The following is an 18,825-nucleotide window of genomic DNA, read 5'->3' on the forward strand; positions in this document are numbered from 1 at the left end:
CGTAGTGTAAAATGACACGGATAAGGGACATTTCAACGTTTTATTGAAACTTTCAAGAACACGATGTCGATGTTGTAAACTAGACAAAAAAAATTCCGATAGGCTACAACATAACCCAGCGTAAGAAACACAAAAAGAAAACGAAACCTTCATATATTTTTTTTTGTCTTACTTTTTTTTTTTAAGATTATACGGCACTTTTAACGACCAGGTGTACAAATTTCCATAACAGAAAAAAAGATCCACTTTTTTTGTCCAACTTTAACACTTGTTTTGGGTTTCTAAAAAAGAAGAAAAAATGTTTTTTTAAAGATGTTTCAAGCCATTAGTGCGGTGCGTTCGTTGTCGCCTTTCTCATTCGTTGAAAATAATTAACACACACTCTCACGCACTCGCGCACACACGCGCGCACACACACACATACGAACAACAAGTGAAAAATACAATGGCACATGAGTGTGAGTAACTAGCTGAGTGAATATTAAGGGTGGACTAAAATCCATAGTTGAAGAGTTTGACAAGAGAGACGATAATAAATGGAGATGGCAACAAAAGGATAATAGCCACAAACTACCATTACACAGATATATCCACAATAAATTAACAACAGATCCCTAGGACAAACTACTTCTTTTTTATTTACACGCAACAATATGAAATAATTATACATAAATATTTTATATACTCATATGTACATGTAGACTCAATACTAACGTTCATGTTGTTACTGTTGTTGTTTTATATATTTGACTTTTCTGCTTCCCTTTGCCTATTGAACATTAATTACTCTGGGGCCTTTATTTTCTACCCAGAGCAGTTTTGGGATGGAAAACAAACAAACAAACAAACAGAAATACAAAAAGAAAGCAATTCCAATTGAAGATGGATATTGTGAAAAGAAATGTTTCTCCCCCCACCCACTGTTTTAAAGAACATTCACGGTAGGAAGAGGAAGGGGGAGGACATGCAACTTTTTTCCTTTTTTTTCTTTTTTTTTTAGGGGGGGGGCAATTGGTTAAAATTGAAATTGTACAATAAAATACAGCAGTCTCTTCAAGGTAGGTCATGTTTACTGGTAGTGGAAATCCAAAGGTGTAAATTCAGAGTGCATATTGGGAAGAAGTATAAGAAATAAAAAAAACCCCAAAACATTTCGTTGTGTACTATGCAGTTAGGCGACAGCAGCAACTTCAATTCGTGAAGTCTCACCCATTTGACCACTTTGCAGTTTCAATACTTGTACGGTATTACAAAAAAAGGACAGGTTAAGTGTTGTTTTTTTTTTAATTTAAAAAGAAAAACAATACATATCAGATGTGTATTAAACCAAAGTGCATTTCAGAAACTCAACTAGGTTTCTCTCGAAAGACCCGCGATGAACAAAGTCCTCCTGTTGTCTTTCAAGATATTTGGGAAATGACAAATAAAAAGCGTGTGTGAATGAAAAAGGGAGGGGGGAGCCGCCACTCGCCCCCCCCCAGCCCCGCCCCTCCCTTTCCACGTTCTCCTCAGGGCGACCCACTTCTCGACCTGTCCTGGTTCGAGTCCAGCCCGCTGACGAGGCGCTGGATGCTCTGCAGCTCGTTGGCGCCCTCCTTGTCCGCGCACAATTTGGGCGACACCGAGCGACTCGTCACCTCAGACGTGGACGAGTCGAGCTGGGCCGACGCCGGGCTGGCCGGCACCAGCACGTCCCCCTTTAGCTCCGAGGCCGAGGCGGCGGCGGCGGCCGTGCTGAGCAGCGTGCTGTCCGGTACAGTCATGGGGAGTGAGTAGGGGTTGTACCTGAGGCGGGGGCGCACCGCGTTCAAGAAGGGGTGCCGGTGCACCGACGATGATGATGAGGACGAGGCGGCGGCTGCGGAAGAGGCGGCCGCGGCCGCCGCCATGTACGTGTACGGGTAGGGGAACAGGCTTCCGAAGGGGGACATGGCCAGACCCTGCGAGTGGCAGACAGAGAGAACAAAAAAAATGCAAAATCATTAATTTCTCAGATCTTTGCTATTTATGCTTTTCGTAAAAGGACATTTTTTTTTGTTTTACTGTCAATATAACTCCCAAGCACAGTACAAATGTCATTTCAAGCAGTGATTCTCAAAACGGTGTCGTCAAAAGAATCCCTTGGTTCAAAATCGGACGAAAATAGAAGGTTTAACAATATATTTAATAAAACAGTGGAAGGATGTTTGGCTGTGGAAAAAGAGAGTTGAAACTATTTTCAGTCCAGTATTTAGCACTTTTCATGTCCAGCACTGTTTAGTTATATTTAACTTTCAAATATATACATATGAGCATGAAGCTTGTAGCTTTGGAAAAAGCCCGTTCAATTTTTTTTCCCGAATCCACCAGTTATTTTGCTTTTCATGCAGTAAATGTTGTGGAATGTTGTATTTAACTTTCAAGTACATTTTGGGATGAAGCTTGTAGTTATGGAAAAAGGCCTACAGTATGTTCAATGCACCCCCAATGGTCGACACGCATCATTCTGATTAATGTTGCGTTTGTGGAATATGAGTTAAGCGGCAATATCTGCTTGTTTTCCCACATCTGAGTGGGCGGCCATTTTGCCACTTGTTGACTGAACATGACATCACACTTCCTAAGGTCACAGGTAAGGATGAATCACGGCTCACCTTGTTTTTGAAATTTGGTCATGTGATGTTCACAAGCTGAGCCATGATTGATCTTTTTTCCCCCCTGAGCCACAGTGATATCTCTTTCTATAAACAGCAAGTGGCAAAATCACCACAACCTGATACGGTTAAAATCGGTTGCATTTTGCTGCCTAATAACACAGCATTTTCCGCCAACGCAACACCAAACAGTATGCTGTTTCGACTAGTTGGGGTGCATACAACATTTTTTTGTATTCTTGAACCCTTTCAGGGACAGCGGTTGCTTCAGTGGACAGCTTATCATGCTATCAGGTTACAGGGTGCATAACAGTCAAGTTGTATTGAAGTACATATTAGCATAGCGCGACTCTGGCGAAAAAACCCCACTATGAAATACAACAGACCTCACTTGACAAATGGACGAAACAGGGGTGGGGGGTGGCCATCTGGAAATTTCTGAAAAATATGTTAATTTTCCCTGAACGGCCAAGGGTCATTTTCGGGCCGGTCCTGGCCGCGAGCAACTGTCCGCCCACCCCCTCTCGCCGATTATTTTTCAGCATGTGACGGCCACAGCTAGTCGACGACAACTGTTCAAGGCATGACGGCCAATATATTGACACACACATACGGAATATGGATTTTAATGAACTATTGTCGTTCACTATTTCTTAACCCCTTAGCCAATGTCCTGATCAAATAGTACAGGAGAATTTCCTTTGCTTTTTGCGAATGCAATTTTCAAAACTGCATATCAATCTCTCTTTCGAGGAGTATATATTATTTTGGAAGGGTTTTTTTTTTTTGAGTAGTGCCACTATTTTGTTTGCTTGATCTTTATCATTGACAGAACTCGAATCCAACTGCAATTTTTATTAAATTGCTTAGTAAATGAAGTGAAAGTCGAGTTCGTTCAGTCGATACTTCAAACCAGACATGACATGGGGCAGTGGGGCGGGGCGACATTTTCTAATCGTGGCCACAAATTCGGTCTAGTGTGCATACTGACTACAAATGAATATTCATTTTATTTCCGCAGAGTTGCTTGAAGCAAAGAGGACATATATTGCAATTTCGAGCAACATGGGCTTACCCAGATGTCCAAGTTATTGAATGACATCATCCCCACCAAATTAGTGTTTCATATGCATGCTCCACCTAATTCTGGGCCACAAATGAGCATTTTGTGGCCACAATTTAACCCTTTCATGCACCCTGGAACCTGATAGCATGATAAGCTCTCCACTGAAGCAACCGCTGTCCTTGAAAGGGTTACATTTCTGTAAGTCGAGGTGCTGAATACCTCCACCAAGGAAAATTGCAATCGCAAATCAGATAAAAATTTGACATCAGAGAAGTAGCTCTTGGACTAATGTCAAGAAACATGGCTTTCTGGAAATTGGATTCAAATTGTTTTTGTGGAAATTGGGTATCGTAAGATACGGGGCAAGCCGTGTGTCATCGTGTCCTTGGCCAAGACCCTTCACCTACACCGGTGTACGGCTGTGAATATTTGGGAGTTGTCGGAGGGGCCGGAGGCGCATACCGGCAGCCACGCTTCCGTCAGCCTGCCCCAGGGCAGCTGCGGTTACAGAACATAGTTTAGTGCCACCAGAGCGTGAATATGTGAGTGCATAAATAATATAGCCATTGTGAAGCGTCTTTGAGTGTCCAGAAAAGTGCAATGTCAAACTGGAGCATTATTATGATGATATGGAATTCGTTGGAATGCATTTGAAAGACGTGGGCTATTATTGGTGAAAGATGTGCAAAATGTTTGCAAAAAATGTTGAATTGTTGCTCAGTGGAAATTTTGGCATGCTGAAAATCCTTCCCGGGGTGAATTGAACCGGAGGAAAAGGAATCGTGTGAAATTGTTTGGTTGAATGTGCCATTAGGAATGAATGGGATTTTTTTGCGGGGGGGAGTTGAGGAGAGTTGTGGGCAAACTATATTTTTGTCCTAAAAATAATACCGCGCATGGCGTCAATCTTTGGAACATGTTGCGGTTGGAATGGTGAAAATCAGTCAAAAAATGTGGAAGTAGAAGCATGTCAAATTAAATGGGTTGGAATAACATGTAAGACTGTAGAACAGAAAAGATTCTACAAATGAATAATCACACCATATCAAGTTTTTTTGGGGGGGTGTTATAAATGAAAAATATTTTCTGGAAAATTGGAATAAAAACAGATGTCATATCGGTAAAAGGAAGCGGAAAACATGAAAATCCAATATTGGCAAAACTGCTGCCAAGCCCGAACAGTGCTTTGTAAATAGACAAAATGAGGAAAAAAAAAAGTTCCCCGAAATGTTGACCAAAGTGGAAGGAAAAATTCCAAAATGTAATGACCACCAAAAATGTTCTGCCTTCATACTGTGGATTTCCTTCTCTGCCCCTGCTGTTGCGATTGTCAAACCCAAATCAAGTCGACAATGCAAACCCGGGATCTCACACCTTTTTTAAGTCGCTGTTTTTGTTGGCCTGAGACACTTCATGCCCCGCCCTCCAGCAAGTGTGGTGGAAATCTCTTAAGTAGTTTCAGTTAGCACATAAAAGAAGCCTTTATACTGTCGTTGGCAACGAGTCAACATCATTTCACAGTTGGCCAAAACGCATTCCGTCCCTGCACGACCGCATCTTCGTGACGTACGCGAGACACTTGCTGCTTGAGCGATCAGTCAATGGACAAGGGATGCCAGATTGTTTGTTTTTGTGTGCTCGCTATGTCTTTGGGGCACATGTGCAGTGATTGGGATGCAAACCAGAAACACTTTTTAGCCTCAAAAATTTGTGATAGCGGCAGCTACAATTTTCGTCTACTCGCGACGGTGTAACCTGTAAATTTGCTGATTTTTCTTCTCTTTTAAGGTTTTTTTTTTAAACTGACAAAGTTCTGCTTCCCACTTCAGACCCTTGAGCAGTAATATAGTGACAATGAGTCAGATGAATATTTTCTTCGCAAAGTTAATTTACTTTTGGTGGCCCTAAATCTTTAAATTACGCCCCTAAAATGTCAGGTTCCGGACCACTGTGCTGTGTGTAGTCTGGGGCTCTACCACTACATAAATGGTACAAACGAATGTCTACTAATGATATTGACATGTCCTGGTTATTATTTTGACATTTTAGTGCATGTTTATTGAAATTGTATAATTGGGGTACAAAAAGATTTCTGTATAGAGCCATCTTCAGGTGAAACACTGAACTGCATGTGAATTTAGAGTTATTAAGCGGAACGGAAGACTAGCAGGAAATTCTGACGTCACTTCCTGAATCTTGACAAAGTCACTCCGCCACCTCGGAAGGTATGAACTGCTCAGTCTCGTACAGCCCCCCCCCCCCCCCCCCCGCCCCCGTGGCTAGTTGGAATCATAGCGCTTATATCGGTTATCACGTTATTGATTTATTAGCGTAACATTCGTTCATTTATTTAGCGTTGCTTGCCGACTGTCAATCACAGCCAGACCACCCCCAGCTTTCCTCCGCCCCCACCCCTCTCGCCAGCCCGTTGGTCGTCCAGGCAACGCCCCCTGCCACTTTCAAAAATTAGTCAGGGGTTGAGCAAGAGTCTCGGTGAGTTATGCTACATACTCCAATGCCAAGGGTGCTGTGGCCTCCAGGGTCACGATTCATATCATTACAGTTAGCGAAAATCGGCCTGGAATTGCGACCCACAGTCAATGCCCCAAAAAAATGACATCATTATTGTCTTATAAATTGAAGGTATTCGCTATGCCAGTTTTTTAATATAATACTGACATTTTTTAACCGCTCAAATTCTGATACAAGTCCTTATAAATTGAGCAGAGTTGGATCCCCCCCTTCAATTTTTTTTCTTGACTATTAAAACTTATTTTATTTATTTTTTACATTTTGGAATTAAAAAATGGTGAATAGCTGAAGCCACGAGACTGCGGTGGTCTGTATATTAAAACTGGTTATTCGTACAACTTTCTAACAGGGAAATGTAGCTTCGGTTTAAGCGTGAAGCAATTCTGGCAAATGATAATACCAGAAAAATATCACCCCCCACCCCCACCCCTTTCCTGCTTGCTCTCTTCGGAGTGGGGAGGCAAATTTGTTGTAGTGACCGCAGAGAACTTTGTCAACATGTCAAAAGGACCTAAACTGTCTGGAACATGGGGATTAAAAAAAACAAAAAAACGTGCAAGACGTAAAATTACAGTAAATGAAGCATCACTCAAATCGCGTCCGTTATTTTTTTTTTTTAGCCGTGTGCTGTTGAAGGGGACGGAAGCGTTTTGCTGCCACACTAGAAAAACAAAGTTCAACATCACGTTATTACAAAGTTAATTGAACATTTTAACGTCCTTATCAAATTAAAATGTGTCAGGTTTTCATGTAAAAATGATCAGCGAACTGGAAGGAATTGCTTTGTTTTGTTCTGCCGAATGCGGTAGCCAACTTTTGGTTATCTTATTTTCACATCGAACTACTTTTCTAGTCTGTAGGACCAAGCTTATGTCGATGAGGGACTTTGTAATTTTACACACACACATATGTTGTGATTTAAAATTTACAGTACTACATGAAAAAAATTCACAGTCAGCTGTCTGTCTGGTGCCATCTTGTGCCTCTAATATACAAGACACCACCGCGCCCAAGGAAAAACAACCATTTGGAGACAGAATTCACAACAAACAAGGACTCGCGGACATACTAATCACTGGCTCCGACCTGTTGATCCAAAAATTGGATTTACTTAATTCAATCACGTAGGCCCACATCGATTGCACCTGATTAAAATTATGCTAAAATGTCATTTTTCCTTCTTTTCCTCAAAAATAAACACATGATATGTTAATTTATCACATTTTGTTGAGCGTACATGTGCAACAAATAGTTAGCACCCGATGTCACTTCTTGCGTCCCTGATTGGTTGTTGATTTTTTTTTGGGGGGGTGGGTGGATTGAATACGTCCCCTTTAAATTGCTCACGTGATTCTAAGCGGTTCGACTAAATCAAGTAAATAACCCCCAATTATGATGTTATAGCAAATAATAAAACATTTATGTACAATGAAGTGTTGCACCATGAAAAATCTCCCCGTGCCGCTTTTTTACACTTTTTTTTCTTATCCATAGTGGGTCTGCGTCCCCGTGACGCAAGCAGCTTTCCAAACTGTGTGGCCGATTCGTGGAAATTGGTCTTTGCAAATGTATAATCCGCCCCTTGTAATCCGTAAATTGCAGATGCGTTGTATTTTATTATTATTTTTTTGTCTTTTATTGCTTCCGACTCACATAATCCTTCAATTGCAAGTGTGCACTGTTTGTACTGGTTGAGCTCGCTGCCGACGTTTCTTCATCAGCGTCAAAAGCTCTCCACCGGCCAGGAGTAAGCAATACTGTCAATACGGAGAGCGCGTTGAATGTAAATCGCAAGCGTTTTATTGAATGGATGGATTAAAAACGCTTTGCTTGGATTGCGTCAGCCTTTTTACAGGCCAAAGGGGTCAAAACGGGACGAGTGGAATCGACTGTGGGAGTGCCAACCGTCTTTCGGGGCGCAGTTACAGTCTTGCCCCGGGGCCCTTGGCAGCCTGGGCCGTACGCCGCCGCATGTGTGGATCAAAACAAGCGTGTGCGCTGCCTTCTGGAGAGTCACACGTTTTTATCGCCGCGTATTAACACACCTAGAGGTGAGCACCTTTTGCAATACGGCGTCCCGTGGCCAAGCCAGCGAACCCCCCGGCAGCACTGCGACTGCATGTAAACAGCTTTGCCTGAGTTGAAGAATTTCTAATGCGTCTTAAAATTCCTCACGTCTGCACTCGAGCGAGACGCCTTGACGACGTGTCGGGCCATAAACTGGCGAAACTGACACGTTACCCGTTTCTGATGTTTTGCTTACCTTGTTTAGCTACAGGGGCAACACTTGAGGCAGTTCTACCCGGCCGCCATAAAAAAATGCTGAGTTCAGTGAACCCCTTTCTGACACCAAGTTGAGCTTGAGGATTGTTAGGGAAGATTTTGATGCTAATTATGTATTAGCTATTGGCTCTCGATATAAATAAATACGATACATTAGCTTCAGTGAGCCCTTTTTAACCATAGGACATTTTTCCTCCCATCGCTTGTATTGAACTGTACAGGTATACCTAAGCTTGTTTGATGGAAAATCACATTTTCCGATTCTATGGGAATTTTTGGTACCTCTCTTCCATTGGATCAGTAAGCGTTATGCCAGTACTTGCACTATCATGCCATTAAATTTCAACATGTTTAAGCTGTTGGCAATACTGTATATCAAGTTGATACTGCTCTGGGCATTTTCAGTCATCTCTTGTGTTGTATCGTTATATATCATGCAGGTGTATATTGCCGAGTTAGAATATGTATGAATCTATTTACCTTTGGGATATAGTAGCTTCCATGTGCATTATTACAATTATATTGCTGTCTCTTGAATTGGATAAAAATACATTATGCCAGTGTACTTAGAATGTCTATGGGTATGTAGTGTATGTGTGTGTGTGTGGTGTGTTTTATATATACATATACTGTATATAAAATGTGCATACCTAATACTGTGACTATAGTGAGTGTAAGCTTTTGCACTTCGGTAAACAAATGCGATCTTACAATAGTGCAGGTGTATTCATGCAGTAAAGTGGCCCCTGAGTGTACTTGTTGCACTCTCCTCAGAACATTTACATGTACGTTTAAATGAAAGAACATACATAAGCATGTGTTCACATGCTGTTCTGGGGGGGCTTTTTTTTTGGTTACCTGCGAGGCCAGGACGTGTTGCTGCAGATGGAAGGGCAGGCCCGGAGCCCCCGCTAGGCTCTGAGGGGAGGACGCCATGCTGCTGGTGTCCATGGTGCTCACCCCTCCCGTAGACACGGCGGCCAGTAGGGGCCCCATGCCCGCGGCCATGTTTGAGAAGGCGCCGCCCATGTTGAACTGACCCGGGTGCAGGAGGAACGGGTGCGCGCCCCCCAAGTGGTTGAAAAACTGCTGTCCCGTCAGGCCGCCGGCAAATCCAAAGTTGGGCATGTGGCCGTGATGGCCCATGTGCGCGGCCTCCGTCTGCACAGTTAACGGCGCGAAGGCGTCCTTGCCCGGCGGCCGGCACTCGTCCTCCTTGACCGGCTCCAGGCTGGGGCTCTTCACGTCCTCCCCGGAGCGCGTGGTGCTGGAGATGACGGTGATGGGGCTCTGTCGAGAGTCCGCCCGGCCTCGTTCGGTCCTCGGGCTGCCGCCGTCTCGGGTTCGGCCGGTGGGGCCGCCGCAGCCGACGACGACGCCGCCGCCTCCCCCGAACAGGTGGCCCTTGAGCGGGCTGGCGTCGTGCTCTTTGCCGTCCTCCGTCGTAGTCGAGATCTTGCTGGAGTCCGGACCGTCTTTGACGTGACCGTCTTTGCTCTCGTCGTCGCTGTCCTCGTCGCTGTCACACAAGTCTGAAGCCCCCCCAGAAATGACAATCAATATCAAACTCGTTTCGTACCTCGCTAAATGCAAAATCGCCGTTTACAATCAAATGGCCGTATGCGAACTCGGCACCCGAGTTAATTGGTTTGGTCGAAAGTTGCATAAATATTCAACTTTATATTTGTCACCTTGTTATCTCCAGTTACATCATCAGATATTTGTTCATTTTATTTAATCCTCAATTGTGTAGACCTACATGTATTTTCCCCCCGATTCACTTCATTCCACTTGTTGCTTTTTAAGCCAAAAATGAAATGCCGATGACATTTTCAACAACACATGCATGGTCTGTTTTTTTATTATTTATTTTTTGTAATGTACTTTTAGCATTCCGCGATAATAAATGCGCAGTTCGACTCGAAATGGTGCGTAACTCAATCCCGCTCAGCTCTTGTTATATATTATTTTTTAATTCACTATCCCCATTGCAAATTTGAAATCAAGATCTCACAATTAAGCATTTTATTCGCAGTATTGGTGGGTGCTACGGAAGCGCGAGTCGTGTCTGCTGAATAGATATATTAGCAATTAGTTTCGTGATAATTCCATCAAAATCTTTTTTTTGTAGAATTATTACATCAATAATTTTTGTCTGTCACTTTTTTCGGGTTTTTAATTCCACGTTTCTAATCTTTTGATATGATTCAAAATATTAGAAACACCTCAACATGACAGCGCAAACCCCCAAGCACAAGAACGAAGTTAAATTCGTTAATTTCTCACATGAAACATAGCAGAAAATGATCAAGCTGCACAGTTAGGGCTGCAGGTGTACCTAATGTTATGTCCCTTGAGCGAAATAATACCCATCCGTATTTATTTATCTATAGATATCTGATGCGATCAGTCGGTTGTTTCTGATGCAGCTCTCGTTTTTGGATCGGCAAGTGTGCCTGAAAATGTGGTTTCCCCCCCAAATAAAACCGCAGAAAATGGGAAGAAAAACGCTCGCCGTTCGAATCAGAGGTGCAAGTGTACCTAATGCTGTGGCCTATCACGCTTGCCAGAATGCGGGGGTGTCCCTAATATTTTGGCCTGGCCTTGAGTTACAAGACTTTATTTCTCCTTTCGGCAACGTCACCACTTGAAATATGTCAAGTTTACGTCAAACCGAAGCAAAAAAAAAAAAAAGCCCTCCAAAATGGCTTTTGTTCATTTAATAACATCATAATTCAACAAGCAATACGTATGTATTATTTTTACTGTTGGGGGGGGGGGTGGGAGGAGAAATGACATTATTTACGTTTTAATGCATTAGCACTTTTGGATGAGCCAATTGACGGTAGAAAAACACAAACCCGGCCACTTAAATGCACCCACGCGGCTGAGTATACCTTTGAGGTGTGGGGGCCCCACAGTGGACACGGCAGGGGAGGAGGCCTGACCGAAGCACTTGAAGGGGGCCTGCTCCCCGGAGGAGTCGTCCGAAGCTCCGTTCTCCTTCTTCTGCTGCTCCTCGTACGAGCGGATGGACTGCAGGGCCAACTGTTTCCTGTACAAATCACAATTTACCTTCATATTTCCGCACCAAAAAAAAAAAAAGAAAGACAACATGGCTGGAGAGAACCATGTTACCATGGCGACCAACGCCACGCATTCATTTCTCCTCATATCAGCGCAATAAATCCCTGCTTGTGCTTGTAATAAAAGCGAGGTAAGTCAGTGAACTGCTCCAATAGCAGCAATTTTTTTTTGACGGCGTGCAGTGCCTGCTAAAAGAGAGCAACACCCCCCCCCCCTCCCCCGAGGGTCAATTTTGACGCTTTGACGCGTTTTAATCCAGCTAACGCGATTATTTTGTTGTTGTTGCAGCAGCAGCTCTGACTTACCTCTTTTCCCGCCGGCCGTTGCCAGTGTCACGGAAGCCTTTGGCGAAAGGGTTGTGATCGATTTTAAGCTGAGTTATCTGCAAATAAAATTACAACAAAAAAAAAAAGGGGAAGAAAGAAAAGACGTTGTAAGTCAACTGAACGTCGGACACTGGCACTTTTTCTTAAAGCGCTGTCGTAAAATTAAAAACAGGCAAGCACAAAAGCTCATCGGCGATTTTTTTGCGATTAATTGGTGCACTATTGTGAACTTTTTATATACACACTGACCTCAACTTCATTGGGTTTTGCCATTGCATAGTGTGACCATTTTCCCATAAAAGAATGCATGTATTATTTTTGTGTATGCATTTGATTTCACACACACACACACACACACACAAATGTAAGCACACAGCGTATAGTGTGACACGAAAAGCCTTTTCTCTTTCTCCATTCATGCGCAGAGCGTTGCCCTTCTTCTTTTTTTCCTCCCATTTCTCAACCCCCCCCCCCAACCTTTTTTTGCGCATGCAGAGAGAGGGCGTGTGTGTGTGTGTGTGTGTGTTTTAAGTCTGTGTGTGTGTGCCACAACCAAATCTCTTCCACGTGATTAAATTTATTTGAAAAAAGCATGCTAACCTGCATGTGCAACATTCCTTCCCGCAGCACGTCTTTCATTTTTTATGACAACAAAACGAATGCACTTGAATGAACCGCGCATGCAACAAGCGGGGGATGGGGGAGGTGGGGCATTTCTTTCTTTTAATTCTTCCTTTTCGTTCCGATATTGTTTACCTTGTCGTTCTGATAAGCAGTCACCGCGATGAAGTCGGTCTCGGGGAACACGTACGTCCTAAAAGTGCTGTAGGGCAGCTTGAGGATGTCGTTGGCCCTCACGATGTGAAAGCGAGGCTGATATTTATGCATGGAGTTCAAGATGGTCTGTCAAACACACAAACGGAGAGCCCCGAAAAATGTCAGCACACCGCTCTCGTTATTAATCCATAATCCTGTGGAAGAAAATGTTGCGTTAAAACTGGAATGCCACGTCGCAGAAAGCACCCATTGCGTTCCAAATTCGAAGGAAACATTTGTTCAAACTACAGACGAAATCATGTTGTTGCCAGAAATGGGGTGACCACAATATTAGTGTGTGTGTTTTTTACGCTTGTGTATTTTGACAACGTGAGTCCTCTGTGTGAAGTGCTACAAAAATAAGTTAGTGATAATTTTGTGGCTAGCTCACTGTATTTTTTGTGTGTGTGTGAACTCAAAATCTGAAGGCTACACACTTCAATAAAATCGTACGTTGGACAACTCAACCATATCATTTTTGGTTTGCTCGTGTAAAAATTGGCATTTCCGTATTTCACAACACAGAAGAGTTGACAGAACTAATTTTCCCTTGTATTGGCCCCCCTCCCCAATTTCAAGATATTAGGGAAAAAAAACAAGAAAAATGTTTTGGCGCAACCAGCTTTGCTTTGTTGTGCTAACTTGCATTGTCCCTATAAATGTCAATACTTTGTTAGGTTGTTCCAACTTAAATTACTCTTTATAGGGTGTGTGTGTGTGTGTGTGTGTGTGTGTGTGTGTGTGTGTGTTTGTGTGTTTACAGTGTGGGTTTGAGCTTCTTTATTATTTTTCCATGAAATTATTTGCAAAGCCACGTGAACCGGATCTCATTCAATTGGGCTGGTGTACTTTATAATATGACTGCATATGCTTCGAGGCTCTGAATTACACGAAACGCAAAAAGCAGGTGTACTGAAACACATACATCCGTGTGTGTGTGTGTGTGTGTGTGTGCGCGCGCGCGCGTGTGTTTGTAAATATATATATATATATATATATATATATGTGTATGTATTTGCTGCTGTGCCTAATATTGTGGCCCATAGTATACAACAACTCCATAGTTGTTCATGCAGTAACGCGAATTGTACTTTACAGATCTTATGAAATACATGATTGTGCAAAGAAATCAATAAATAGGTAGGAAAATAGTAAAATGGACATACATTAGTGGAACTTACAAATCCATGCTTGTCGGAGATGTTGTTGGTGAGCTTGAGCTTGTGGAAGTTGACCACCTTGGACATCCACTGCTCGCCCGTGGCGGGGCTGTCCGGGTGGATGTACATCCTCTTCGGCATCTCCGGGTCGGCCTTGCCCGCCACCATCCAGCGCGAGTTGTGGAACTTGTACCTGCAGTCGTCGGCCGCCACGATATCCATCAGGAGAATGTACTTGGCCTTCTTGTCCAGGCCCGTGCACCTCACTTTGAAGGGGGGGAACATCCGCCTTGACGCCAAAGCACATTTTTTTTTTTTTTTTGCGGGGGTGGATTTGGTACCAGAGAATACGTTTGGATTGCATGTTAAAAGAAAAAAGAAGAAAAAGAAACGGCTTAATTTAAGGTGCACGAGTTCATGCAGTCAACATGTAAACACGCACGTATACACAACAACAGTCAATGGAGAGTCAGCAGTCATTACTTGAAACAAACACACACACACACACACACCCAATTGAAAGTGCGATCTGTTAGGTGTAAAGTTTAGCGAAATGAATGATCGGATTATAACAACAAAATCTGTGTGTGTGTGTGTGTACGCAAAGCTTTACTGGGGGCTTAATAACCGCAGGACAAGCCCCCTCCCCCCTTTTAAATGCTGCAACACATTAAATCTCACCGATTTGTATTAATAAAATAAAATATCATTGAATTGTTGTGCAGAAACGTTCACTATTCTCCTAACGTTCATATTTTTGGAGTGCAATTTTGTTCACGAAATTAATTTTTTTAACTTCAAAAAAAATAACCCAAGTCTGGGTGAAAAAAGGGACCCACTACTTGGCACAATTTGACCCAACTTTTATTTTTATTTATTTGTACAAAACAGCCCCAGCAAAAAAAAGCAAATAATCTTGTCCAAAATAAAAACAACTAATTGGGTCAAATTGGGTCGGTTCCTTTTTGATCCATATTTTCAACATCCATTTTTTTTGTGATTGCTACCTTTTTGGGGGCTTGTTTTACGTTGTGTCAAATTGGCCCAAGTGGTTGCCTTTCGACTCCTTATTTTTGACCGGATTGTTTTCAGAGTGAATCCAGCACAATTTCAAAGCGAGACAACCAGACTCGATGTAGTCTCCCGAAAACCCGATTCAAGCTTCTCGATTCGAACGTCTACGTTTGACATGTCAAAGCAGCAGCAGCAGAAGAAGCAGAAGACGCAGAAGCAGAGCGAGCTTCACCTTCCGGATTTGGTGATCACCATCTCGGTGCCCCTCTTGTGGAAGAGCTCCCACAGCTCCTTGGCTTCCAGGTGCACTTTTGGGTCGTCCTCCACCTCCTCCTCGGGCTCCAGGCTCTTGAGAGGTCGGAGGTGCGCGGCGGCGGCGGCGGCCGCCGCGGCGGCCTGATGACCCAGCGAGGAAAAGTGGAGCCCGGAGTCGGCCGCTCCCCCCATCAGCTGATCCATGATCGGCTTGCCCAGGGCGCCCGGCAGAGAGAGCGAGCCGCTGGGGGGCAGCGCCAGAGCCGGAAAGAAGGGCGGCTGGTGGCCCAGCATGGCGCTCATGGCAAATTCCGGACCCCGGTGAGGAATAAACGGATGATATGCCATACTCGAGCCCTGGACGACTGGATCTCTCATCAGGAAGTTCATCCAAGTGCTTCGCAAGCAGTGCGGACGTGGGGCTTGTTTGGAGTGTTTCGGACGCGGTGCGAAATCAAAACGACGAGAAGAAGAAGGAGGGGTGGGAAATGTTCAAGAAGAAGAACAAGTCCTCCTTCAAACTTGAAGCATCCGACGAGAGTCCACTGTTCTTTTTTTTTTCGGGGGAGGGAGTTGGGGGAATTTAAAAATCAAAAGGCGAGGATGTTCCCCATGAAGAAAAGGAGCGGCTGCACTTGAGAGTTTTTGCCGCGCACACACGAACCGACTCGGGTGCGTCACTCGAGTCTACGGCGTTGCATTCTTCCTCTTCACTGCGTCGCCATTCCCGGTTTAAAGGAGATACACGGAAAGGGGAAAAAAAAGGAGAGAAAACAAAAGCGCGTCCCTCCTTGGCTGGCTTTCTCGGACGCTGCAGTGGATTTCCCACCCCCCCTACTTTTTCGAATCGTCCCCTCCTCGTAGCTTCCCGTGTCCTGCCTCGACTGGCTCCGCACTCCCTTGCGCCTCTTTACGCACGCACGCACACACACGCCGGGCGTCCCTTCGCCTTCGCGCACATTTCTGGGAAGGACGTGTGCGGGGAAACAAGTCGTCCACGGAGCTCGACAGATGAGAGAGAGAGAGAGACAGAGAGAAGGAAGAGGAAGAGGAGGAGAGAGAGAAAGAAAGAGAGTGTGGTAAGGTCCCAGCTCCGTGATTTTCCTAGCGCCTTCTGTGGCCCACGGGGCTCCACGCAGGATGGATGTGTTGCAGCGACTCCCTTTGATTGGCTCTTTGACGCTTTCGGACCAATTGTGAGGCACCAAGGGGGCGGGGCTTTAACAGGTCCGGGTGGAGGCGATCAGGCTGGAGTCTTATAAGAAGGTGTTTGCAAAAACGGCAAAAGAGAAAGGGAGCAAAAAAAAAAAAGAAAGAAAAGGAAAACCGTTACAAAAAAAAAGGCTTTGCATGTGAATCGCCATCCCAAGCTTGAGTCGGTCAGTCAATAAGTCGCTCTGTGGAGTGTGAATATGTCAACAAGCGGCACCGCGAGGCGCAGCCGAACGAGCGCGGCCAGCCAAGCCGGCGCAGCGACGCTCTTGCCCGGCTTGTTTGTTCGCACGCAGCCGCTCGTACCCCACCCGGAGCTCTTTTCAGACTTTTGACAGCAAAAACACCGCCGATCCTATACGGTGACTTCATCGGTGTATTTCTGGAAAATTTTACGTTTGCGTGGCTGTCTCAATGCATGTCCGACTATTGAATACACGCATCATTTCCTGTTAGATACTCGAGTGAGAAGATCTGAACAAATAAGAATGGTAGGCGGGAAGAGGCGCTGGATGACACGCTATTTTGTTGCTCGTGTGCATATCTATAAAAGATTGCATGGTGAATGTTACCCCCATTCCTGATTAATTTTTAAATATTTAGAATGTAGCGCTTAAATAAAATAATTAAAAAAAAAGCAAAACCGATCCATGTTGTGTTGGTCCATGACAGCTCGTGCATGGAGAATGGTGCTCAGCAGTGCGTGTCTTATCATCTCTGGCATCAAAACAGCAACAGATATTTTGAATCATAACCAATCAATTGTGCAGGCAAATATAGAACAATTCCCGGCACAAGCGCACCATGCAGGCAACAATTCAATTTGAAGCCGCGCACATCATCTAGTGCGGCAGCTAAACGCATCCGCCGTTAGACGCGAGTATTATATTAATCCTTTTTTTTTTATTGTCGTTGCGTGTTATCCGCATGCAAATGTCCCGCTTATGTGGTGTTATTAAGCGCGTCTGTCGTCATCCTTTCTCTTACATTGACAATGTTCTACAGATTTAATACTTTGAAAGGTTTAAGCCTTGCGCGGATATGAATAGAGCTTATAGATTTGTGTACGCCGGAGTGATTGCGTTATTATATCGCAGCCTGTGCAGACAATGCGCACTTTAAATGCCATTTTAAGCCCAAATTCACAAGTAAACTCTAAGAGCTGTGACCACTCGCTCACCTCGGAGCAACGCTGTGAATTGTCAGTTATTTATCACGCTCCCCCGTGCTCCCCTTATCTCAATCAATAGTGCATATATATATATATATATATATATATATATATATATATAATTTTGTGCAATTTAATTCTTGGCCATAATTTTAAAAACCCTTTTTTTGCGTTTGGATAGCAGTAATTTTAGTGACTTTTTTTTTTGCTTGCAATATCAAAGGTTGTTGCGTAACAAATGTTCCATGCAGACGTTAAAATGCACGTGTGTATTTTCAATGTAACATTCATGTTAATGGGGTTTACATTCATTGCAAAATTAAAAAAAAAAAGAAAAAGAAAAGATTTGGCTGCCTGACACCTGTACGTGTGTGCGTGTGTGTGTGTGTGTTCATGCATACAGTGTGTCCCCCTGGGGGTTACACACAATGATATTGGGCTTATGTGTTGCCTGTTATTGATTTTCCGCAGAAAACAAAACCTGTTGATTAGCCACAGACAAATCTGGCTAAGAGAGACACAAGAAACTAAATCCACCGGCTACATTTTTATATATTGATTTAAAAAAAAACAGTTTCTTTAATATAGGGTGTTTGTACCATCACTGTGCACTTACATTTTTAATGAGTATATATTAAGTATCGAAAGCATGAGGTATGTAGTCCATCATACTAAAACAGGACTGTTAATAAAACATACAGTCAGTGCACAATGAGGTTCGAGACGAGCTGATTTTCATGTGTAGCCTGAGTGCACCTAAAATGTAATCAACGGACATTTTAAACATACAATAGAATGTAGGAGGTGGATATGTTTTCTATATTGAATATTGTCTCGGGGCGGCACAGCGGTCGACTGATTAGCACCGGCCTCACAGTGCAGAGGTGCAGCGTTCGATTCCGGTTCCGGCCTTCCTGTGTAGAGTTTGCATGTTCTCCCCAGGCCTGCGTGGGGTTTTCTCCGAGTGCTCCGGTTTCCCCCCACATTCCAAAAACATGCGTTGCAGGTCAATTGAACACTCCAAATTGTCCCTAGGTGTGAGTTTTGAGCGCGGATGGTTGTTCATCTCTGTGTGCCCTGCGATTGGCTGGCAACCAATTCGGTGTGTTCCCCGCCTGCTGCCCAAAGGCAGCTGGGATCGGCTCCAGCACGCCCAGGACCCTTGTGAGGATAAGCGGATCAGATAATGGTTGTATGTATATGTGGATGTGTATATATGTGGATGCATGTATCTGTATATATATTTGTGTACACACACCTGTGTATACTG

At 43.9% G+C, this 18,825-nt stretch overlaps 1 protein-coding gene across 2 annotated transcripts; it reads right to left on the bottom strand.

Moving 5' to 3' along the window:
- Positions 1–26: 26 nt before the first annotated feature.
- Positions 27–16,311, bottom strand: tbx3a (T-box transcription factor 3a). 2 transcript variants are annotated; one of them, XM_086134188.1, is made up of 7 exons: positions 15,150–16,311; positions 13,925–14,192; positions 12,684–12,830; positions 11,907–11,983; positions 11,412–11,569; positions 9,373–10,046; positions 27–1,940 (listed from the first exon to the last, which is right to left on the bottom strand). In XM_086134188.1, the coding sequence occupies exons 1-7, from the start codon at positions 15,560–15,562 to the stop codon at positions 1,509–1,511; spliced, it is 2,169 nt and encodes a 722-aa protein (XP_085990314.1). In that variant the 5' UTR covers positions 15,563–16,311; the 3' UTR covers positions 27–1,508. The 2 variants fall into 2 exon arrangements, with proteins under 2 accessions (XP_085990314.1, XP_085990312.1); XM_086134186.1 differs by having other exon boundaries at positions 13,910–14,192.
- Between the last annotated feature and the right edge of the window lie 2,514 nt (positions 16,312–18,825).

Source organism: Hippocampus guttulatus, chromosome 17 (genome assembly GCF_054856545.1).
Source record: "Hippocampus guttulatus isolate MCC_2025c chromosome 17, RoL_Hgut_1.0, whole genome shotgun sequence".
Lineage (NCBI taxonomy): Eukaryota > Metazoa > Chordata > Actinopteri > Syngnathiformes > Syngnathidae > Hippocampus > Hippocampus guttulatus.